Consider the following 26,223-nt stretch of genomic DNA (forward strand, 5'->3'; position numbering starts at 1 on the left):
TGTTACAAATTGCAGGATTTTTGTTATTTCAATGCCTTGGGTTTCTACAAAAATTGAAAATAATGAACACATCATTCAATTCGTGTATCTTTTCATGAAAAAAGATCCTTTCTTTGCTGATATAGAATCTATTTCATTTCAGATATAGATGGGTGTGTGGCGGAACCTTGTCAGAACAATGGAACATGCATAGATCAAATTAATACCTACGAATGTCAATGTGTTCCGGGATTTAATTGGACTCACTGCGAGAATAGTAAGTTTCATCAAAATGCAGTTGAAAATAATTGGCCGAAAACTTGTGTGTTAAGGTGATGTTATTGCACGCTATATCCCACAATTTTCTTTGAAATTCAGATATGGATGAATGTGCTGGGGATCCTTGTCAAAACAACGGAACGTGTGTGGACCTTGTAAACAACTACCAGTGTGATTGTGTCCCTGGTTTTGCAGACACAAACTGTTCAACAAGTAAAGTCTATTTTACCCATCTACATTCAATTTCAATGTCAAATACGCAAGGTTAAGTGAAGTGTTCGTTGGTGGCGTCGGTGACCTAGTGGTTAGGCTGTCAGACGCGCGACCGAAAGGTCTTGGGTTGGAGTCCTGGCCGTGGCAGGGCCGACGTTTTGTTCTTGGGAAAGGCACTTTACATGAATTTCCTCACTCCACCCAAGTGTAAAAGGGGTACCTGGCTATAGACAGTGAAAGATAATGTTAGAATGTTATTGCTCCAGCGCCTTAACGGCACCTTACACTGTATGCTTCCCAGGAAGCTGAGAAATTTCTAGATTGATATAAGGTCTGCCAGGGTAATAATGTATTGTAAAGCGCTTTGAACAGCTGGAAAAAGCGCTATATAAAACCAATCCTCATTATTATTACTGATATCATTATGCTATTTTGTAATATTCGTAGATATCGATGAGTGTTCTGACGGACCATGCCAGAATGATGGAACCTGTGTAGACCTCATCAACGATTACCAGTGTGCATGTGTTATGGGATTCAACGGCAAAAACTGTACTGTCGGTGAGTGTGCAAGAACGCAATGCACAAACGGGAACTTTTACTCCTGATGAAATAATCCAATACTTCGTTGTTGAAATTAGTCATGAAAAAGTTTTAATCATGACTACGAAGTGTGTTGCATTGGTTGACGATATGAATTGTATTACATTATGCACGAAGGAGCACTATTCAGTGGTAGAAATTGCAGAAACAGTTATTGTTTTATTCATGCCTTGCCGATTGTTGTAGATATCGATGAATGTGTTGACCAACCTTGTGAGAACAATGGAACATGCGTGGATCTCATCAATGGTTACGAATGTCAATGTGCGTCAGGATTGAATGGAACCAACTGCACGCAAAGTAAGGAGATTGTATATAGTGTATGCATCAGAAAGGGCACATGTTTTCAAATATGATGCTGGCTATTGACTACCTGTAACGTATTTAACGTATTGAGTACGTATCAAATGTTTGCAAATTCACAAAGCGTTTCTTTGGGACTAAATTTTAATCTCTTTTAGTTTATTGCATTCGTAAAGCACGTTTGATTTTAAGTTTGTACAAATTATTATTGTAAGGAATGAATCACAAAAATTCAAGGAGAAAGTAAAATTATTTCATTTTAAGGAAATGGTATATACGTGGACATGTATGTAGTGATAATGGACAAAAACAGTTTTCCCCTCAAAATCTGGTACAAATTACACGCTTTTTGAAATGGAAACATCTTGGATTTCTCAACGAAAATTGAAAGTAATCGACACATTCTTGAAGTGGTGTATCTTATTAAATTGACAGACAAATTATGCCCTGGTTTACTTTTTTGTTTGATACTTTTGACATGTTTGCCAAGATTTAAAAAGAAACATCACTGTTTCGCTACACTATGAAACAGTAGAAAGACCTTGACGACATTTAATCGTCGTAAAATAGTCTTAAAATATACTGACGTCAGTAATTGAAACGCTGTTCTGATGCCTACAGAGTGTATTTCATTGGTTGATTTTATGAATGGTGTTACATTATCCACCAAGTATTGGGTCAGAGGAAATGCAGAAAGAATTATTCTATATCTATGCCCTGCGCATTGTTGCAGATATCGATGACTGTATTGACCAACCATGCGAGAACAATGGAACATGCGTGGATCTCGTCAATGGCTACAAATGTCAATGCGTGGCAGGATTTAATGGAACCAACTGCACAGAAAGTAAGGAGATTGGGTATCAGAATGGACACACTTTTTGAAATATGATACTGAATATTGACAAAGGGTGTCTTGGTGATTATTCTTGCTTGGTTTTAATTTTTGGCATTGGTAAATCACGTTTGATTTGAAGTCTGTACAAACTATTATTAATAGGAACACAACAATTTAAAAAGAAAAGAACATTATTTCATTTTAATGAAATCGTATAAATGTACTGACAACGGATCGAAATAGAGTGTTCCCTCAAAAGATGTTACAAATTGCAGGATTTTTGTTATTTCAATGCCTTGGGTTTCTACAAAAATTGAAAATAATGAACACATCATTCAATTCGTGTATCTTTTCATGAAAAAAGATCCTTTCTTTGCTGATATAGAATCTATTTCATTTCAGATATAGATGGGTGTGTGGCGGAACCTTGTCAGAACAATGGAACATGCATAGATCAAATTAATACCTACGAATGTCAATGTGTTCCGGGATTTAATTGGACTCACTGCGAGAATAGTAAGTTTCATCAAAATGCAGTTGAAAATAATTGGCCGAAAACTTGTGTGTTAAGATGTTATTGTATGCTATATCCCACAATTTTCTTTGAAATTCAGATATGGATGAATGTGCTGGGGATCCTTGTCAAAACAACGGAACGTGTGTGGACCTTGTAAACAACTACCAGTGTGATTGTGTCCCTGGTTTTGCAGACACAAACTGTTCAACAAGTAAAGTCTATTTTACCCATCTACATTCAATTTCAATGTCAAATACGCAAGGTTAAGTGAAGTGTTCGTTGGTGGCGTCGGTGACCTATTGGTTAGGCTGTCAGACGCGCGACCGAAAGGTCTTGGGTTTGAGTCCTGGCCGTGGCAGGGCCGACGTTTTGTTCTTGGGAAAGGCACTTTACATGAATTTCCTCACTCCACCCAAGTGTAAAAGGGGTACCTGGCTATAGACAGTGAAAGATAATATTAGAATGGTATTGCTCCAGCGCCTTAACGGCACCTTACACTGTATGCTTCCCAGGAAGCAGAGAAATTTCTAGATTGATATAAGGTCTGCCAGGGTAATAATGTATTGTAAAGCGCTTTGAGCAGCTGGAAAAAGCGCTATATAAAACCAATCCTCATTATTATTATTATTATTATTATTATGCTATTTTGTAATGTTCGTAGATATAGATGAGTGTTCTGACGGACCATGCCAGAATGATGGAACCTGTGTAGACCTCATCAACGATTACCAGTGTGCATGTGTGATGGGATTCAACGGCAAAAACTGTACAGTCGGTGAGTGTGCAAGAACGAAATGCACAAACGGTAACTTACTCCTGATGAAATAATCCAATACTTCGTTGTTGAGATTAGTCATGAAAAAGTTTTAATCATGACTACGAAGTGTGTTGCATTGGTTGATGATATGAATTGTATTACATTATGCACGAAGGAGCAATACTCAGTGGTAGAAAATGTAGGAACAGTTATTCTTTATCCATGCCTTGCTGATTGTTGTAGATATCGATGAATGTGTTGACCAACCTTGTGAGAACAATGGAACATGCGTGGATCACATCAATGGTTATGAATGTCAATGTGCGCCAGGATTTAATGGAACCAACTGCACGCAAAGTAAGGAGATTGATTATAGTCTATGTATCAGAAGGGGCGTATATTTTGAAATATGATACTGGATATTGCAACTGCACAGAAAGTATGGAGATTGTGTATCAGAATGTACACCATTTTAGAAATATGATGTTGAATATTGATAAAGGGTGTCTTGGTGATTATACTTTATTAGTTTTGATTTTTGGTATTCGTAAATTACGTTCGATATAAAGTCTGTACAAAATATTATTATAAAAAACAGCAATTTAAAAAGAAAAGAACATTATTTCATTGTATTGAAATCGTATACATGTACTGAGAACAAATCGAAATAGAGTTTTCCCTCAAATTGCATGATTTTTATTATTTAAATGCCTTCGGTTTCTACAAAAAATTGAAAATAATCAACACATCATTCAATTAGTGTATCTTTTCATGAAAGAAGATCATTTCTTTGCTGATATCGAATCTAAAGTATTTCCTATCAGATATAGATGGGTGTGTGGCAGAACCTTGTCAGGACAATTGAAGCTGGAAATGATGTAAAATGCATGTAAAATTTCATATTTATGATTAACCTACATTTTGTCATAATTTACATTAATCTAAGAGGAAGCAACCACAACTGAATCTCCAACAACATCTACAACTGCCATTGTAGAACTACCAATCAATGGTGAGTACTATTAACAACTTAAGATAACCCATGTAATAAATACTATGAAGAATATAAAATTAAAGAGAAGGGAAAACACGGACCCCTGGTTATACCAGAGGTGGGATCAGGCAACTACGAGAAGCAAGCATCTCCTGCTCATCTACACCCTTTGCGACCCCTAGTTTTTGATAAGATGAACGGAGTACTCCAAGATTAAAATCAGTATGTAAAGAACGGCGTAATAATTGGTATGAAACATGTCGGGCATTTGTGCATGTTCTTAATCCTTTATATATTAATACATGTCTCACCAGACAATGGTAGACCGATTGCACGATGCTCACTGTGCACCCGAGATGTCATTGGTTGACATTCGTAGCTCAAACGTATTTCCATTTCTATTTCAACGTCATTATGTTTTACAATCTATATTGTATTCCAAACCACCATCTGCCTGTACAGTCAAATATACTAGCGGAAAAAAGAAACTTCATTTTAGAATTAAGCATAATTTTTCTATATTTATTGTTCATATGTATACAATCTAAGCAATCGATAAAGGTGATGTTTTTTTTAACAATATCGGATAGTACTCGACTCAGATCTCGGATTTTTCATGGTTAGTGAACACATGTTGTTTATTGAAATGTTCGTATGCACGAATTTTACTGGCCAATACTGTTTGGAGTAAGAAGTGTAAAAGGTTTGTTTGGACACTATTCGTTGAGGAAAACACTTTAGTTTTGACAAAATTTACCCTTCTGCCATGCCACGACTCTGCGAAAACCAACGTAATCGTGCTGTTGGGATGTTTCAAGCTGGAATGGTGCAAAATATCGTACCAAGACACTTTGGAGTCTATCGGAACACCATCCAGTCATTATGGAGACTTTTCCAACAATTTGATAACACTCGGGATCGACCACGTTCAGGGCGTCCTCGTGTGACGTCGCATGTACAGGACAACCACATTAGACTTGTGCGCCTGAGAAATCGTTTCCAGACAGCACGTTTGACTGCTAGTAGCATTCCTTGACTTCGACCAATCAGTGCAAGAACTGTACGTAATTGTCTGCGCGAGCATAACATCAGACCAAGACGTCCAGTGGTGCGCCCAATACTACTTCAACATCATCATGTCGCTAGACTTGCGTGGTGCAGACAACATTTGCGATTCAGAATACAGGATTGGGCCAATATTCTGTGCACTGATGAATCCAGATTTCATTTGGATAGCAGTGACGTCCGTTGTAGAGTGTATCGTTGCGTTTGGGAAAGGTGCGAGGACGCCTCTGTTGTGCAACGTCGACAATTCGGTGGAGGTAGCGTTATTGTGTGGGGTGGAATAACAGTACGTGGAAGGAACCCTCTACAAATTGTCAATGGAAATCTCACCAGCGTACGCAATCGAGAAGAAACTATTCAGCCCCATGTGATACCCTTCATACAGAGACAGCAAAATCACATCACTCTCCAGCAAGACAACGCAAGGCCACATATTACACGTGTAGTCAGGGACATTTTTGTTCAACAGAATGTCGATGTCTTGCCTTGGCCAGCTGTTCCCCCCGATTTATCGCCGATCGAGCACGTCTGGAATGAAATGGAACGACGTCTACACCGTTTTCCAAATCAGCCAGTGGCATTGGTTGATTTAGGCCAGGCTTTAACGAACATCTGGAACAACATCCCTCAAGCATTTCTGAACACTTTAGTGGCATCAATGAGGCGCTGTTGTCAAGCTTACGTGAATGCAAATGGTGGTCACACGCGTTATTAACTTTGTTAATTCAAGTTCGAATACCAGTGTTTTTCGAGTGTGCTGAAATTGACGTTATTCGACATTAACATTAATGGATTATGAAATGTTGTAACGAATACATTTGTTAACAGTATTACAAAAACTAAAATTAGTTATTTTTTAAATATGTTTTCATATATTAAATAATGCACAGTTTCTTTTTTCCGCTAGTATATATTATCAGAGTTGAATTTTTGGCGTGTAAGGAAATAATGTTTTGACCACAGATTGAAACCCCCCAAGATCTGCACTCCTCTGAGGCATGTAGTCAGTTTTCAAAAATCAACAAGTTGATGTTACAGGGTTTTAACAGTTTAAAGTCAGCATTTCACAAATTTTATGTTTGTTATAGTGATCTAGTTTGCATTGGGGCAAATGCTCTCTAACGTGTTTCATACCAAAATATAGAGCTCATTGTGGGTGTGAACGGTCGACAAGGCATGCTTACTCCTCCTTGGCACCTAATATTTCCAGGGGTCCGTGTGTTTCCAACTCTCTTTTCTTTTTTTTTTTTGCATCCCTTATTGGAGTTATAAGATTGAACTTTCACGTGGTATATTTTCAAAACTACATCAAAAATTCACAAGAAACGATGAATTAAGATATGCAACAAATTGACAGTTAGGAATATTTGAATTATATTAGTAATATCATATTTTAGAGGCTATTGTGTTTGGTGCAAGTGCTCAAGACTCAACATTGATGGGAGATGACCAAACAACAACGGTTCTACGATCTCCCACCACATTACAAGTCGGTGATGGTACAGATGGAGGGTTTTCTGAAGTATTCGTGAGTATTTAAAGAACCAATGTCACCTTATGAAAATACTTCTGTACATTGTATTCACTATTTTAGGTACTGTAGATTCATTGCATTTCATAAAGGTAAACACTTTAACACCAGTTATTGTAAGCCACAACGAAATCTACATTTTATTTCGTTCGTCATACTTACCAGTCATACATATATATTAGGATATGTTCTCCTTATTAACGTTCATAATTCGTGGGCAAGCGTTTTAAAGAAAAAGATTCAAACATTCATAAGCCCGAGATCCCATCTCAGACCCTTACCCATATCAGTTCATCTTCCGGCGTGCAACAAGAACGTTCGTTTCTTTTTTCCTGCAGAACTTATCAAGATATTCTGTAAATTGTTTTTTTTTTCTTCGTAAGTACTTTCTTCCATTTATTATGAAAGAGGCCAATATTACTAACGAAGAATTAAATTCGGGTTCGGAATGCCAAAACAGCCATGGAGGCCAAAACCAAGAAACCACGAGGGTCAAGGAAATCTTCGAGCGGCAATTCGAAGAAAGATAACACGCTAAATGACATATTTGGCAATGTTTCTTCTACAGATGAAGAAAATGTGGGTTTCATATTAGACAAGACTCGAGAATAAATCTTGAAAAAACCTTGGAGAATAGCTGACCCTGAGAGACTGTCAGTATACAGAGAGGAATATAGACAATGTTTTCCTGTGCACTCAGACTCGTCAGCATTTTTACAAGTACCAGGATTAGATGAAATCTTGGAACCAATGCTACGGGAAAAAACATGGCTCTAAGGCTAACAAAGGTTGGGGTAAAAGTAGGCACTTGTTTTCACAACCTTTCAAGAACATTGAAACCTTAGCTTACCAAGGTCAGATGGTTGCTCGTATGGGTATAATTTCATTAAGTTACATGCAGCAAGCTGGAACATTGCTGAACACGTTAGCTTGGCAGGATGCAGAAACAGTACAAATAATTCAAGACATTTTCTCAATGTCTACCAAAGCTTATGATCAAATGGATAGGACAGGAGCTTTTCACCATTTAATTAGAAGGAAAACTGCAGCTCAAGACACTGGTTTATATCCTCTGAAAGATGTTCATAGTTGTGTATCTGGGGGCTTTGTTTCAACTCAGACAAAAAATAGTGCTTCTTTCTCAGGATAGATTGATGAAATTAATACAAACAACGAAAATGTTAATGATAGGCCAGGCCAAAGAACAGCCAGATATTTTCTCCAATGGCTGGGGATAGGGGCCTCTTGCATAGATCTCATACCGAATCCTCGTATCTATACGAGACCTATTCAACTGCATCTACTAAGATTTTTGGAAACCAAGTTCTCTAGAATTGAAAAAAAAAATATCCCTATTACACAACATCTAATTTAACATCTTCAATGGTGGTTAGAATCAGTGAACATTTCCAGGGGCAGATCTTTGAAATAAGATGAAATCGGGGTGGTCATAACCACCGATGCATCATTAACGGAGTATTGGGTCGCCTAAACAATCAGATAGTCCAAGGAATTGGGACAATCATCACAAAAATCTTCATATCAATTGTCTAGAGATGGAAGAAGTGTTATGTTTTGTTGTTTTTTTTGTTTGTTTTTTTTTTGTTTTTTGTTGTTGTTTTTTTTTATCTATGAAGCATTTTCAAAATCAAGTTCAGAACAGTTTTGATCAGATGCGACAGCACTGCTGTAGTTCAATATATTAAGAAACAAGTGGGAACCACATATCCCCGTCTTTGTTATCAAACATGGGAGTTGTGGAACTGGGCAATAAACCAGAATATCAAACTAAAAGCTGCTCATATAGCAGGGACATCAAACATTTTAGCAGATCGGTTGAGCAGGGTCAAAATCAGGCAAACTGAATGGATGTTGAACAAACACATTGTACAGATTTTTTTTTCAAATGTGGGGTCATTACCTGATAGACATGTTCGCATCTTTTCACAATCGTCAAACTCAAATCTTTTGCACTTGGTTTCCTCACAACCAAGCATATGCATTATATGCCCTGACAATGTCTTAGGAGGGGATGTTTCCGTATGCTTATCCTCCGATCTGTCTAGTACCCAAAATTTTTCAACATATCAGACAATACAATTGTCAAGTCATTCTGATAGCACCATGTTGACCAAAAGGACTGTAGTAAACAGAGCTACTTCAACTTCTAATCTCAATACCATAAAAGACTTCCAAGCATTCCAAAACTACAGAAACACAAAACAGAAATTTATCATCCAAATCCAGAAGTGTTGCAGTTGACTGCATGGCTTCTATCGACAGCTGGTTAAAAAATAAAGGTTTTTCTAAAGACACTCGAACCCTTTTGCCAGCAAGTTGGCGGTCAGGAACTCAGAAAGATTATTCCTGTAAATTCAAACAATTCAGTGGTTAGTATAGTTCAAGGAAAATTGATCCCTATTTAGCCTCTTTAGCTGAAGTAGCTAGTTTTTTGACATATTTATATGCCAAAGGTCTTCAGTACAGGACTATTGCAGGTTACATATCAATGATGTCGTCAATTCTACCGCCTGTAGACAATGTGTCAGCTGGGCAACATTCTTATATCATCAGACTCATCAAAAGTTTCTTTAACTCTAGACCGCCAAACGTCACACTAGTTACAGAGTGGGACTTACCAATGGTTCTTGATCTGTTACGATTTTCTCCTTTTTTAACTTATTACAAGTGCATCATTGAAACGCTTAACTTACAAAGCTGTTTTTCTGATTGCTATTGCTACTTTCAGGAGATGCAGTGATTTACAATATTTTAGACTGGGAGGAGGTTTTATAAATATTTAGAAAAAGGGAGTAACATTCATCCGGCATGGTTTGGGAAAGCAGGATAGACCCAATCATTATGAAACAAAAATATTTGTTCCTGCATTTGCAGAAAACAAGTCATTTGATCCCAAGAGATCTTTGTATATTTATTTGAAGAAAACATAAGAATATCGGAAAGATCTTAAAGCAACAAACTATTTTTGAGTTTGCTTGAACCACATCAAGCTGTAACTTCCCAAACCATTTCAAAATAGATTGTTCAGACGATACACATGGCTTACGACAATGAAAAGAAATCAAAAGTGACGGGACATAGTACAAGAGTGATTGGACCGTCTTGGGTTTTATTTAAAGGAGCATCTACGAAGTCAATTTTACATTCTGCAGTTTGGAGTAAAGAATCTACTTTTTGCAATTTCTACTTAAGAGATGTAGATGTACAAAATGTAGTTCTTAAATGTGCTGTAAATAATTGATTGATACGTACTGTGTAAATAGTGGGGGTTTTGTCAGAGATGTGATCATATCCAGCGAGTTGCAAATATGAACAAGATGTTTAAAACGCCTGTCCGCGAGTTATGACCGTCAATAAGGGGAAGATATCCTAATGTATATGTATGACTGGGCCCGGTTTTTCGAAAGCTGGTTAACTTTAACACAGTGGTAAAGTTTAACGCAGTGTTAACTCCTAACCAAGTGATCAGCTAACACAATGGTTAAATTATGTTTTTCGAAAGCAATTTAACACATTGATTAGTTAACACTATGTTAACCGACTTAACCACTTGCTAATCATTTGATTACCCATAATGCACATGTACGTCCTATGTAAACAGTACGAATGCAGGAATAAATAAAAGTCTTGTATGTGGGAGATACCTGATGAAATGTTCATACATTGGTTAGTTTCAAAATACATAACAGTGACTGTGGGTCATGCACTTATCCTTGCATCCATTAGTCTATTCAATTTGAATAATCATAGAGGTATTAGAGCTTTATATAATGATATATACTAGGCCTAAGTCAAGTTGAGAAAAACGGTGCTTATGTTGTAGAAATCAGGCTCATTGCATAGTTTATCAAATTGGGGGTTTATAGAAAATACTTGACAAGCCAAAACAAAGTAATTTATACACCCCTCCCCTAAAATGAGTTGTTCTGTGCGGACCGAACCTCAAATACTAAATTGCGTGATGGAGGGGGGGGTCATCCTTTACCAGTAAAATATAGGGGTTCAGTTCATCAGTTCAAGCTTACATTTCAACTATCAATCACTGGTGCTATGATATGGAAAAGCGGGGAAGGGGGCTGTCGGACTTTGCATGTAAAAATAACAGTAAACGTATGTTCTCAGAAATAAGAGGATGGGGTGCTACATGTCTTGAAAATTAATATACGCAAAAAATATATGGTTTTCTATATTGTTGAATTCATAATTGGACAAAATTTATGGGAGGGGTTTAACGGCGATGCTAGCCTATAAATTATCTAAATTTCTAATAATATCTAACTTTCTTTTTTATATATATACTCTTAGTCTTATTTTCCGCAAAACACTTGAAATATTCATGAAGAAAACGGTAAATTAATTTACCTTATGATAGACTGTGCATATACATATCTATAGCATTTTATATCTATGTTCTTTTTATGCATTTATTTATTTTGATATTCTTTTTGTTTTAAACATAATACTTTTTCCACCACTCCATTTCAACTAAAGGAGATTAATCAGGAATATCAACAATGAAAAATTCTTCCTAAGTTTGTGTTATCAACTATTCTGAATTAACCTGAATTGAATGTTGTTCATATTAGATAACCTTAAAAAAAGAAAATAGATGTATGTACGTTTCATGCATACGATTCTTCATTTGAATAAGTTTTAAATGATACAAGGAATTTTCAAAAGGTCAAGGCCAGTGCAGACGATAGTGTTTTTAGCTCACCTGAACCGAAGGTTCAAGTGAGCTATTCTGATCACATTTTGTCCGGCGTCCGTCTGTCTGTCCGTCCGTCTGTCCGTCTGTCTGTCTGTCCGTCTGTCTGTAAACTTTTCACATTTTCGACTTCTTCTCCAGAACCACTGGGCCAATTTCAACCTAAGTTGGCTAAAAGCATCCTTGGGTGAAGGGCTTTCAAGTTTGTTCAAATGAAGGGCCATGTCCCTTTCAAAGGGGAGATAATCACAAAAATGCAAAAATAGGGTGGGGTCATTTAAAAATCTTCTTCTCAAGAACCACTGGGCCAGAAGAGCTGAAATTTACCTGAAAGCTTCCTGACATATTACAGATTCAAGTTTGTTCAAATCATGGCCCCCGGTGGTAGGATGGAGCCACAAGAGGGGATAAAAGTTTTACATACAAATATATAGGGAAAAACTTTAAAAATCTTCTTCTCAAGAACCACTGAGCCAGAAAAGCTGATTTTTACATGAAAACTTTCTGACATAGTGCAGATTCAAGTTTGTTCAAATCATGACCCCCGGGGATAAGATGGGGCCCCAAGGGGGGGATCAAAGTTTTACACACATATATAAGGAAAAACTTTAAAAATCTTCTTCTCAAGAACCACTGAGTCAGAAAAGCTGATTTTTACATGAAAACTTCCTGACATAGTGCAGATTCAAGTTTGTTCAAATCATGGCCCCCGGTGGTAGGATGGGGCCACAAGGGGGGGATAAAAGTTTTACATACAAATATATAGGGAAAAACTTTAAAAATCTTCTTCTCAAGAACCACTAAGCCAGAAAAGCTGAGATTTACATGAAAGCTTCCTGACATAATGCAGATTCAAGTTTGTTCAAATCATGGGCCCCGGGGGTTGGATGGGGCCACAATAGGGGATCAAAGTTTTACATAGAAATATATGGGAAAAATCTTTAAAAATCTTCTCAAGAACCACTAAGCCAGAAAAGCTGATTTTTACATGAAAACTTTCTGACATAGTGCAGATTCAAGTTTGTTCAAATCATGGCCCCCGGGGATAAGATGGGGCCCCAAGGGGGGGATCAAAGTTTTACACACAAATATATAGGGAAAAACTTTTAAAAATCTTCTTCTCAAGAACCACTAAGCCAGAAAAGCTGAGATTTACATGAAAGCTTCCTGACATAATGCAGATTCAAGTTTGTTCAAATCATTTCTGACATAGTGTACATTCAAGTTTGCAAAGGGTAGTTTGGGCCATAATAGGGACCAAGGTTTTACATGCAAATATATATGGAAAGTCTTCAGATATGGGCCAAGGTGACTCAGGTGAGCGATGTGGCCCATGGGCCTCTTGTTAAAGTTTGTGTTTCAATATGGAGATTATCATCATTATCTAAGGGCCCGCTTGCACTTTGGCATTTGGTAGCTAAAAATTGGGTTAAATTACATCTTAAGCATGGGCCCTGTTGCAGGATTTCATATAAGTGAATATGATACGAGTTTTATTGACAACCTGACCCCCCCCCCCCCCCCCCATTGAAAGTTTATGCCGAAAGTATATATAGATACGTGCAAGATATTGCCACTGACAGAAAAGTGTAACAACATCATCCAACTGTACTAGTTTTTCCATTAGCTGTTTTCCCTTAGGTAAATTTTATGAGATTTGACGAATATATCAATTTATGACAACATAAACAATACACCATCATAGTTCAGCATCAGTACACACCTCAATATGTCTGAACCTTTGAAATGTTCATGATTTTTGGTCTGAGGCGGACAGAAAATGAAGTGGGCGGCCATTTCTAACCACTGTGTTAAGACTTAACACACAGGTACTAAAGGTGGATTAAAATTAACACAACGTTAACTCAATGTTAACGCAAACTCGCATTTTGAAAAAGTTAATCACGTGGTTAACGTTAACACAGAAGTTAACTCTGTGTTGAAGTTAACCACCTTTTGAAAAACCGGGCCCTGGTAAGTATAACTCACTCATAAAATTGAAAGTTGATAACAATTTTTTCCATTTTATATAGTGTTTCAACGCAAAGAATCCGTATCCACGGAATTACATTCTAGTGATTCGATATAAACTACCCATTATTGGCCCCTTGACAATATATTTCAGCTCGACCATATAGCTTAAGCATTTATGGCCCTGTACATTACACTCCAGCGAAACTATGTAAATCTAGGCAGTATTGGCCCCGAGATAATACTTTCAAACAAAATTATATAATCTAGGTAATATTGACCCGCGAAATTACATTTCAGGAAAGCTATATGATATAGATATCAGGCGCATAGCTGCCTATACGCAAGTACGCAACTGCATACACATCATTTGCGTCAGAAAGGAATTATAATTTTTAATTAACATCATGCCGATTCAATCAAATTTAAGGTGGGTCCTTAGTCCTGGATTTTTGGGGTTTAGGTAGCATTTTTTTGTTTGGAATCAATAAATTAACATTCAGAGTAATGAGAAAAGGCAAATTAGTTAAGGATTTCCAGATTTATTTTCATTACAGACACTACTGAAGTAATGTACCCCTATGTAGATTTTTATGAAATTCATTGGAAACAGTTATCTGTTGTTATTTTAAAATAAAAACAACAACAAAAATTTTAAACTGCATTTATTTATCAGGAAACATGTCAATAACTAAAACACGTGTCATTTTCAATATGTTCATCAAGTTTTAGTATAATAAGTGCAAAATTATTGAATTAGCCTTATTCTCCAAAATGTTAAAAAACAAACAAATATGGATACAATTTCCTTATAGCATGGTTTACATATCATTTTTTCTGTTTATATTAATAGATGTACATCTGTTATAGTTATTTATGAAAAACAATCCATACCTTTCCCTAATAATTTCAAATCTATAGCTTCCAGAGTATGTATACCCCCATAAAAACCGTAAGTCTGGCACCATACAACTGAGCTATTCAAAACCACTCATGGATTAAAATTTTATGTAATTTCATGAAAAGACACAGATAATAATTCCTTATCACCTTGGTAAAATGTTTGTGAAAAATATAGGAAATCTATTGCATAATGGACTTGATAAATAATTTAATGAAAACAGAGTTATTGTCCTTGGATTCAATATTTTGAAACGCATCATTGACTATTCAAATATAACTAAGACTTTTGAAATATTTTATGGCTAACAAGATTTTTTACAATAACTATTGAAAAAGACTCCAACAAAATTTATGTTTCAGTCATTAACTTATTGACTTTGCACAATCTTATGACGACACAGGAGTGTGGAACTACGTTAAAGCCCTTTTTAAAATTTAAAATTTTGAACATCATGTCGAATATCACTTTAATGTATATTATATATGTACATGAAAGGCGAAGATAAAGAACAGTGATCAATCTCATAACTCCTACAAGCAATGCAAAATAGATAGTTGGGCAAACACGGACCCCTGGACACACCAGAGGCGGGATCAGGTGCCTAGGAGGAGTAAGCATCCCCTGTCGACCGGTCACACCCGCCGTGAGCCCTATATGCTGTTCAGGTAAACGGAGTTATCCGCAGTCAAAATCAGTGTGCCAAGAACGGCTTAACACGTCAGACAGCATTTGACCTAATGATAGGTTGTATTGACGAACTAGATCGTTATAACGACCATCTAATTTGCGAAATGCGTGTAGGACACGGATTTAGTATATTCTTTGTTATCAGAGACATTTACCATATACACAAGTCGAAAACAACGAAATTTACGCAGACGACATAGCATTAATTGCACAGAATGAGGCTGACATGGATGCAATGCTCGATGTTGTTTCTGGCTGGTGTAAGAAATGAAGGCTGTATATCAACTCTACTAAATGTAAAGTAGTACATTTTCGAAAAAAAACAGCGAAAACGAAATGATCATATATTCAACATAGGAGAAGATCTTCTTGATTATGTATCATCTTATAAGTATCTCGGTGTATTGTTTGATGAATTTTCCACATTCAAGAACAACAGAGAAAATCTTGCGAAATCGGGGGGACGAGCCCTAGGAGCTGTTATATCCAAATTACATACGAGTAAATCAGTAGGATTCAGAACATACGAGAAAATGTACCTTAGTGGAGTCGCACCTATTTTGGATTACTGCAGTGGTGTATGGGGGTATGACAAATATCATAATATTGAATCTGTACAGCATCGTGCATTGCGGTACTTTCTTGGTGCACATCGTTTTACTCCAATTTTAGCTGTTCAAGGAGAATGTGGTTGGCTTCCTTCATTTTATCGACATCAAATGAATATTTTACGCCTATGGAATCGATTCGTTACAATGCCGGACGACAGGCTTACGAAAAAAAAATTCATGTGGGATATGGAACAATCACACAACATAAATTGGTCAAATACAGTCAAATTCCTTTTTGAATCTCTTGATATGACAGTATATTTCCTAAATCGTATGGTCTGTAACTTAAACAGAGTGGAAGAAAAACTTCGTCGGGATTTTATGAATGGCTGGAATGAAGAGGTCCTAAACGTTCCGAAACTTAGAACCTACCGAACCGTAAAAAATATGAGTGATTTTCGAACAGAAAAATATGTAATCATGGATATTCCAAAAAGTCATCGTTCCGTACTTGCCCAGTTCAGATGTGGTGTCTTACCTATGAGAATTGAAACAGGACGGTATAAGGGGGAGTCGTTATCGGATAGACTGTGTACTTTATGTTCTTCAGATAGTGTAGAAGATGAATGTCACTTTTCACTTCATTGTTCCTCTTATTCAAATCTTAAGAGTAATCTTTTTTACCAGTATCGGATTTAACCCCACTATGATCAATATGTCAGATTTAGACAAAACAAAATTTCTATTATTAAATTTTCCAAGACAAACTGCAAAATTTCTGTTCTCCGTATACACCTATAGACAGTCTATCATATACCATATCAGTAAAAGTAATGCGTAATACATGTACCACTGTATTATTTAATTTCTTTTTCTGTTAAAAGTGACATATAGGCCCGATGAGCCGGGTGTTTAAATTCCTATTATTCTGTTTAATGTATTTTTCAATTATGTAATGTATAAAAGTCACTATAATAAATCATTTACTTATAAAGAGGACAATATAATTCGCAAAAAAAAAATGTAAAGTCAGTCCAACTACACACAGTGAGTTGGCACAATGAAACACCTAAGGAAAAGATTTTGTGACTTGTTTTGGTTTGGAAATTGACAAGAAACCCTGTTTCTACGCACAAAAAATACTTCAGTGATTTCATTGGTAAAACCCGGGGGCTTCGCCCCTGGGCCCCAGTCTCAAGGCGGCCACCAGACCCCGTGCCGTACTTTGCGTGCACTTCATTTTCTTTCTGCCTACGCGCCTGGATATTATTGGCCTGTGAAATCATATCCCAGCAAAAAATGTAACCTAGGCACTATTGGCCCTGCTAAATAAAAGGTCAGTGAAACTATATATTCTAGACAGTATTAGTCCTGCAAAATTACATTTTAGCAAAAAAAAGAAGACATAATCTAGACATTATTGGTCCCTTGAAATGCAGTACATAGAACTTATATAACCCGAATCTCAATGTATCTCTATAGTAGGCACTTATTATAAATTCATAATGAATAAAGATGTAACCAACTAGACACACAGTTATAAATATTTATGAAGCAAAGTTACATGGAATGCACTTCAAAGTTTGTGTATGGTTGTTCTTCAGATATTATGTATAATGATTACTTCTGATTTCCAAACAATACTCTCTCTCTCTCTCTCTCTCTCTCTCTCTCTCTCTCTCTCTCTCTCTCTCTCTCTCATGAAAGATTACATTTCAAAGTATCTTTTAAAAAATATTTGTCAATAATGACATATCTATTTCATTGTTAGAATACACTTATACTGTTCAGAAATAAGACGTTCAAACTGCATGACACTGACTATTTTGAATGGAACAAGCCTATACAAGTTTTAAATGCATTTTCAGATTGGTACAAACGGTATCATTGGACTTGGAGAACAATATAATAGCTTTGTGCCCAGAGATATCTCTTCAAGCGAAACATTAGGTCGCAAAATTCTATGTCCATTTTGGTTTGATTTGATGACTGAAGGCGCGGATTCGGCTGTGTATTACAATGTATATAAAAGGTATGTTGTCAATAGTAAACATGTATACAAAGGTATGCTGTCAATAGTAAACATGTATACAAGGTGTGTTGTTAATAGTCAATTATAAACAGGGGATATTTACTCATCCTGGGAACCTGGCCTTACCTCCGGTATATCCAGGGGCCCTTGTTTGCCCAAATATCTATTTTATATTCCTTATAGGAATTATGAGATTGGTCACTTTGTTATCTTCACCTTTCATACAAAAGGTATGTTGTCAATAGTAACAAATTATATGATGTAACACTACTATATAGATGCATGCATCATTCTGATTTTCAACGTTTACTAGAAGTGTGTTTTCTCTCCATATTGACGAAATGTACTCAAAGCCATACGAACTTGGTCAAGCATTGACCATGTCAAGGAAATGTGTCTTTGAAAATTGTTTTCAAATCATACTTCCATTTATTGGAATTTATTTGCTGAAAAATCCTGATAGCTTAGTGTATGTGTACATATTATGACTAACTGAACTATGAATTAAAGTAGTAACACTCACACATATAATTTGCTTTTTAGGGAGGATCAAAATGATGCCGCTATTTTACAAAGAGTTGATAGAATAATTCAGAACTCTTTCGATGACTTCAAAACCTTCCAATCAGCAATTGTTTACAAGGCAACATGGAACAACATGACATTTTTCACGGATCGAACACAGGTACACGTACCGATTACTTATATGTGTAATAGTTGATCATTGTTTACTGTTACAAGTATTCTCATTTACTATCCTACGTATTATTTTCAACATCCATAATACATAGATAAGGTTTGTATAGGGATTCTTGAAAAACAATCTTCTACATAGCAGGAAGGCGAAGCTAATAATATTGATATGTAAGTATCCATATGTTGTGGCAATTCAAGGTCCTTTAACGAATGAGTGTTTCAACCGGTCAGTTTTCCTCAGATAAGTTTAATGCGGGGCGAAGCTACTTTTAGGCAGATATGAAACCCCGACGGAACCGTGCTAGCTTGTGTATACCCGCCCGAAGACATAGGATGCTATCAGTGTTACCTGCATTACCTGTACGTTTCTAGGATTAAAGAAATCCAGGATAGTTATTTTTCTTGTGCAGGTTAATCGAAATGTTGATAATTAAGGAGGTAATTTACATTGTCATAATGGCTGACTTCCTTTTAAAACATGGATGAAAATATAAATATCAGCAATATTTGTCTATTCATTTAAAGAACTATCACAGTAGTTCAGTAGGTTAACATGTCGACTGCTGAACTGTAGATCGCAGGTTCAAGTCCAGCAGGGGTTTTAATTTTTTTCCCTCAGATTGCTGTTTACTTTGAAATTTGAAAGTTTTCAATTTCAAAATATTTTTAAAATATTAATTTCGCCTTTCATTGTTGTACATATTATCCAAATTTCATTCAAATCAATTTTTTTCTGGTATAACATACCTTATTAATTCTAACGAATCAAAGATGTTAAAGATCGTTAAATTTATTTTGCATGAATGAGGACGTTAACCATTGACAAATTAGGCAGAATAATCTTTATTACAACCATAGTTACTGCATGAGCCTTAATTGCATCCAGTTGACTGCCATCGTTGGATACCCACGGCTGATCTCGTTTTCTCATCATGATGAGTACAAGACTAGATCAGGCTTGGTTATTAGACGATGTGTGACTGCCAAGCATACAGTTTCCGACGGGAGTTTCTGCGTATTGTGGCATATTTTCTGGCTATGTACCAATCACCGTCCCACGTCACATGATGACTCAACATATCCCAAAACTGTTCATAAAGTTTTCTTCTATTTGAAGTAATTTCTTTGGAAGGCACACCAAAGTTGTCTGTGTGACTCGTTTATAACGCATGGCTTACAAAAACATTCAGTACATTCGGATCTTACGATAGCTCCTTCAATAACTGGTCTAGACGAAGAATTCGTTCTTGCTCTGAATCCCAATTTCAACCATTATACGCAAAGAACCCCTATAACGGCTAACTTCTATTCCGATTAGTTGACAATTACATGTCCTTTTGCCACCATGTTCCGAGAGACAATTACGCTTATCATTGAGTGTAAACAAGTTTGTAATGACGTATTCACTCATATATAATGTTACCCGACGTTTCCAACAATAGTCGTACTTTCTGTTTATAGCATATAATCGATGTCCGTTTAAATTATGTTCTAGCTATCCATAAGTATCAATCGTACCTATCCTTAAGCATAACCTACTATATATATATTATAATTGATTTGATGTAATTGTATGCCAAATTTACTTCTGTTATTGTGTGACTATCTCTATATGAATAAGCAAACCTTTTTCTATCAAACCTAGAATTAAGGTATTCCATGTACATGTACAATGAAAGGATAACGAACAATTTTGAAGGATTTAGATCAACATAAAAGTGTATTGTTAAGTAATGATGAAAGTGAAGCAGATGAAATTCACATGACTGGTAAATGATTAGAAGCTGACCTTTTTGCACTTAAGACTTTTTGGAAGAGTTGTCTGCCCTTTGTAAAAATAAGAAAAATCTAATTTTCTAAAAATTGTGTGGTCAATGATTGATTTTATTTCATATTATCATAAAAAGAAACTGTATGTAACTTTCTACCAAGAGATAATTATGAAAATATAATTTGTTTTTGAAATATTGTAATAAAACATGCTTTTCCCATATACTTCAATGTTAAATTCTAGATGAAATAAATCAAGCAGTAAACAAAATTTAAAAAATTCCTATGGTGCATTATTTTTATTTGATGAACCCTTCAAAATGATACCATGATTACAAATATTACACCATCCATTTATTAGATATGAAATATGGTCATTATACATTGAATACCTTAATGTCATATATAAGAAGTAGTTTTTCTCTGCGATGGATTAGTTGAAACATTCCGTTGTGAAGGTTTCACTCACATTGATACATCACAAGATTTGGGCAAAGTACCATATATATGTAGAGCTACGGATTGTGCTAAGGGATCCACAATTTTATTCTAAACAAACTTTCTCTAACTACGTTCGCAAAATGTTTATACAAGTACAGTGTAAATATATCTCTCATGGTATATCAATAAGCCCATTCATCATCGATCTTTGACGATTGATTGATATATCCTTTCAGAGAGTGACGTTCCAAACTCTCGTTGTTTCTGATGGTCAGGACACATTTAGTGTGGTGAACTATATCAACGTAAATGCTAGATCAACATCCGGGCGTCGTATCTCTATTGGATACAGATATAGACAGTTTGCAGACAGCAATACCTATTCCAATCAAGCAGCCGCCTTTCGAATGTCGGGGATTTCTGGGAATAGCGGTAAGACTTATTTTTGTTTATTGATTCTAGAAAATATCTTTTGAGGACGATCTTTCTGCAATGTCGGATCTAGAGGGGATGACGAGAAGGGGTGTGTAAAAACTTGAGTCTTAAAAATTGTCTGGATACGCCCCTACCTCTGTTGGTTATTAATTGTATCTATCACTTTGAAATGCCCCCCAGAACCACTCCCACAATGGCAAGTAGCAACAATGTACATTGTATGTGGTATATCAACAATTATTTATAATACCACATACACCAGTTTCAGTTGATTTGACTGAAAGTCATCATCTAGTTAACGCTGCGTAAATCAAGGACTTAGTGGCAAGTTAGATGTCAGTTAAAATTGAAGGGTAACTTCTGAACTATAGGTGGCTAAGATATAACTTTACAACGGAGACGCATGAAGATGCAATTTTAATTTCAGTTGATGCTTTTTGGCAAAAGAGACTTTCTATAAAATTACAGATAGATAGATAGATAAACTACTAAAATCCCAGAACATATCAATAGTAGATACGAGGACAAATAAATAAGTATATAAAAAGCACTAAAAATGACCAAAGACACGAACAACAGTGAATTGTCAAAACTAATCAGTATGCTTAAGCGGTATGTTAACTCGTTCTAATGACAGCTTATAATGAGTATTTGTACCTGGAGATGTAAAACTGTATAACAAATGTTGAACTGTGATGAAAAAAAAATATAGACGTTATAAAATAATACAGCTTTTCCTACCAGGTAGTTGTTTTACACTTCCTTTTTTGTCGTCTACTTACTTCTTGATACAGCATCTTCAGTAGCATTCATTGTTTAGTTATTCTTGATTATTTATTCATTATTATGTATGATGTCCTTATTTAGTCCCTCTAGTTCTTTCTTCACTATACTCCAATGCCAGATTGCATTTATTCATTTATTTTTATATTCAATCTTTTCATTCTAATTTTAAAAATAGCATTCCGTGTTTATGTTGGAATATCTTTGAATTGATTGGAAGAATTTGCATATCGGTTGTGGCATTATAATGGAATATTCTACGTGTAGCTGTAGCAGTGACCCTTACCTGTAGCGATTTTCAAACAGTGAACATACCTGGAGTCATGATCAAACATTAACCTCCAGCTAAGACAACATTGATATAGATGTGCTTCATTTCTGTGTAGATCAGTAGTGACAGTTGTGAACCTCTTGTCTACTGCATAAAATGTACTATTTCCTTTCTGAAATAATTTTCATTTCCAGGGTTTGATGGATTCTGGGTTACAAAGCTGACTGAAGCCACTATTACGAATCCCTTGGAGAATGAATGTTATAACTGGTATGCCGAGCAGTCCTTGAGATCACGTCCTAATGTCTGGTGGACGTCATGTCCCTGTAATGGTGCATCTCTGAGATTCTTTGGATTTTCGTTTAACTATAACCGATACGACGCAGCGAACGATGTATACTGTTACACATCCCTTACCGTTGGGTCCTCTTTGGTGAGTTGATGTTTATATCTACTGTTACACATCCCACACCTCGCACTAAAATGGCCGAAATATTGCCAAAACGGCGAAAAACGTCAATCAATCAACACCCCACACCTTATCTTGAATTATTTGTTTTTCTTATTTTTATTAGGAGTGTTGTTATCCTCTCCGATGGCGATGGTGGGCTGGATTTCGACTGGGTCCGCTGACCAGGCGTATTCCCGCATCAGGGTCGATGCTCTCTGCAAATCCATTTTTTCAACCAGCAGAATATTATCGTGATAATGCCAGGCCAAAGGAGGCTTGCTGTGCATCCGGACATTGCGATTGGTATTACAGCTTGCGGCCTAGACCATCATTCTGCCTAAGGTTGATTCCTGTTCGGATAGGCAAGTGTTTTAGTACATTTTTCTAATGTACATGTTATATAGTCAAACCAATGGTACACGCACAATTTTCGGACAAGTGGAATGTAGTAAGTAATATTTCCTTTGAAAAGTTACTTTTATAAATATTTAAATGCATCTCCAAATTTCAGATTTAATGTTCATGTCCATGCAGTAGAAATATTGTAGCAGTAGATTACATGTCGTTTATCACAAACAATACTAGATGTTGTCTTTGGAGATTGAAACATTTGCTTGGAAAACGCTTTGCAGCCTGGTTCTGGGGTGATCCACATATCAACACACTAGACGGGGACCAGTACACATTTAATGGTTACGGCGAATACACAATGATGAAAATCGACTTTAACGGCACATCTTTCAACTTGCAAGCTCGAACAGAATTGGCAACCAGAGAGAATGGCACCACAATAAATGCAACCATATTTAGCGCATTTGTTGCTAAAGATCATACCAACTCCATTTTGCAAGTGGAACTGTCCAGGAACAAAGACAGTAAGAATTTATTCGCTGTCAAACAATAATCAGCTTTCCTGCAAACCGTAACAATATACATGCATACATGTATACTTTGAAAACAGTCAGTCTGAGTCTATATTTACTTGTTAAAAGTTTTATGGAAATTAATGGCTACATAACGCAAATATTCAACAAAAAACGTATACTGTGGAATCATTATAATTCATGGGGGCCAATGTTCGTGGGTAAGCAAAATTTTGATGGTTTATGGAGACGTAATTCCGTGGGTAAGCGATACCATGCCACTAGGAGTGATAACTCAGCTTGGTTTTTAAAACAAAATGTTCGAGGATACGTATATTCGTGGGTAACAGTGACTCACGAACCCACAAACATCAATACCCCACGATGATTCCACGGTAATTCAAATATCTTTATTTTAACGATCGGTCCGAACTTAGTATTTTTGTTGCGGAAACAATATTATGAAAGGTGAAGATAACGAACCGTGATCAATCCCATAACTCCTATAAGGAATACAAAATAAACACTTAGGCAAACACAAACCCCTGGACATACTAAATGTGGGACCAGGTACCTAGGGGGTGTAATAGTTAACTGTGGTATGAATGAAATCAATAAGTTCGCCCTGAATGAACGTTCGGTGGTAGTCGTTGCTGATTTTAAGTTTAATATATTCACTTTGCAAACTTTAAAAGCAGGGCATAAGCAACAATAGCATTGAATATGGATAACTATAATATGACAAATTCCGTGTTGCTAATGACATTTTTATTACGACGTATTATCTCGAATTTTCTACATTGCAATTCTTTGGTTTTTAACAAAACAACGTTTTACCAAGCCCATATGTTTGGTCCTCACGAAAATATCAACAGCTGCGAAGGAGAAACTTCAAACATATTGTGCCACGACATATGTCATAAGTGATGTAAATCAAATGTGGATTTTAAAAAACAATTGTAAAGGACTTTTGGTAAATTTGAAATTGCTAAACCGCTATTCTCAAATCAACAACGTTGAATATGATTTTTCAACACTACACACAACCATTTCTCGTAATCAATCAAAGACTAGAGTTGTTGACGTCATACATGGTTGTGTCTAGAGCAAAAACGAAAAATGGTAGAATTCATATTTACTGATCAGTCATTTAAAAAATACTTTTTGAATCAGCAGTCAGATTCTCTGATTCTACGCACAAGTACTCAAGGGTCGATATCAAAAAGATGCTTGAGTTCCTTATTAACAATATATTTGTAATCGATGATCAGGTCTTCCAACAGGCTGGTGAAATTTCCATGAGCACGGATTATGGCCCTGATAGCTGACCTGTTTTTTATATTCTGATGAGGCAGAATTTGTTTAAGAGCTTTTACAAGAGATGAAAAGACAATATCTTGCGGGCCTCTGTGGCCGAGTGGTTAGAGCATCGCGCTCAAAATCACACGGCCTCTCACCTCTGGTCGGCGCGGGTTCGAATCCCGCTCGCGTCGGTAAGTGAGAAAATTTCCCAGTTTACTTTCGGAAGGTCGGTGGTCTATTCCCAGGTACATTAATTGTATCTGGGTTCTCTCTTCCACCAGTAAAACTATGCGCCATCAGATAACTGAAAAATTGTTGAGTGTAGTGGACAAAACAATATTTTGCTGTGGCCTTCAACCCGACATTTAGATATATCGATATCGTTATATCTATTAATAATAATCATTTTCGTTCATATGTCGATTCGATATATCCCAGTTAAATCGAAATAAGACATCACAGTCTTTCACATCGGCTTCGTACGTAGATATTCTATTGAACATAGATGTTAACGGATAATAACCAACTCAACTTTTTGACAACAGAGATGATTTCAGCTTCTCCATCCATCATCAACTTCCCATATTTACATGTATGAAGCAATATTCCATTATTACCTTTATATCATGTTTGTATTTCTAAACTGATACGATACGCAAGAGCTTGTTCTGGCTGTGTTTTTAAATCGAGAGCCTCTCTGACAAAAAAGTTTGTTACAGGGAATTCAAAGCCTTGTTTATAAAGTCAGTATTTTGCTAATCATATGATCGATATAATTATCTGGTTTGGCAATACAAACTTGTCAATGTGTCAAATGTTGTCTTCTTATGTTTTATACCAACTGTTAGGCCGTTCTTGGCACAGTGATTCTGACTACGGATTACTCCGATTACCTCATCAAAATATAGGGATCACGACGGGTTTGATTGGTCAACAGGGGCTGTTTACTTCTCCTTACTAGGCACCTTGTTCCACCTCTAGGATATCCAAGGGTCCGTGTTTGCCAAACTCTGCATTTTGTTAATCCTCAAAAGAGTTAGGAGATTGATCATTTTGCGTTCTCTTCATCTTTCATTGTATGTTCGAGTTTGCCTATACAGACATTCACATGGCCACATGCTGTCTGACATGTTTCATACCATTCTTTGCGCATTTATTTTGACTACGGATTACTCCGTTTATCTGGTTAAGATAGAGGACCCACGGTGGCTGTAGGGAATGTTTACTCCTCCAAGGTACCTGGCGCTACCTCTGGTTT

General features: G+C 36.3%; 1 protein-coding gene across 1 annotated transcript in view; it reads left to right on the forward strand.

Annotated features, from left to right (window-relative positions):
* LOC125646912 (uncharacterized) overlaps positions 1 to 26,223 on the forward strand; it is a 324,296-nt gene that overhangs the window by 243,752 nt on the left and 54,321 nt on the right. The window contains exons 343-359 of the mRNA XM_056139838.1: positions 143 to 256; positions 358 to 471; positions 919 to 1,032; positions 1,261 to 1,374; positions 2,111 to 2,224; positions 2,618 to 2,731; positions 2,830 to 2,943; positions 3,394 to 3,507; positions 3,733 to 3,846; positions 4,436 to 4,501; positions 6,946 to 7,076; positions 17,790 to 17,953; positions 18,497 to 18,638; positions 21,097 to 21,292; positions 22,544 to 22,782; positions 22,925 to 23,162; positions 23,433 to 23,675. Coding sequence (XP_055995813.1) covers positions 143 to 256; positions 358 to 471; positions 919 to 1,032; positions 1,261 to 1,374; positions 2,111 to 2,224; positions 2,618 to 2,731; positions 2,830 to 2,943; positions 3,394 to 3,507; positions 3,733 to 3,846; positions 4,436 to 4,501; positions 6,946 to 7,076; positions 17,790 to 17,953; positions 18,497 to 18,638; positions 21,097 to 21,292; positions 22,544 to 22,782; positions 22,925 to 23,162; positions 23,433 to 23,675 — 2,445 coding nt within the window. The remainder of the gene's footprint in view (positions 1 to 142; positions 257 to 357; positions 472 to 918; positions 1,033 to 1,260; positions 1,375 to 2,110; positions 2,225 to 2,617; positions 2,732 to 2,829; positions 2,944 to 3,393; positions 3,508 to 3,732; positions 3,847 to 4,435; positions 4,502 to 6,945; positions 7,077 to 17,789; positions 17,954 to 18,496; positions 18,639 to 21,096; positions 21,293 to 22,543; positions 22,783 to 22,924; positions 23,163 to 23,432; positions 23,676 to 26,223) is intronic.

This window comes from Ostrea edulis, chromosome 6, assembly GCF_947568905.1.
Source record: "Ostrea edulis chromosome 6, xbOstEdul1.1, whole genome shotgun sequence".
In the NCBI taxonomy this organism is placed as follows: domain Eukaryota; kingdom Metazoa; phylum Mollusca; class Bivalvia; order Ostreida; family Ostreidae; genus Ostrea; species Ostrea edulis.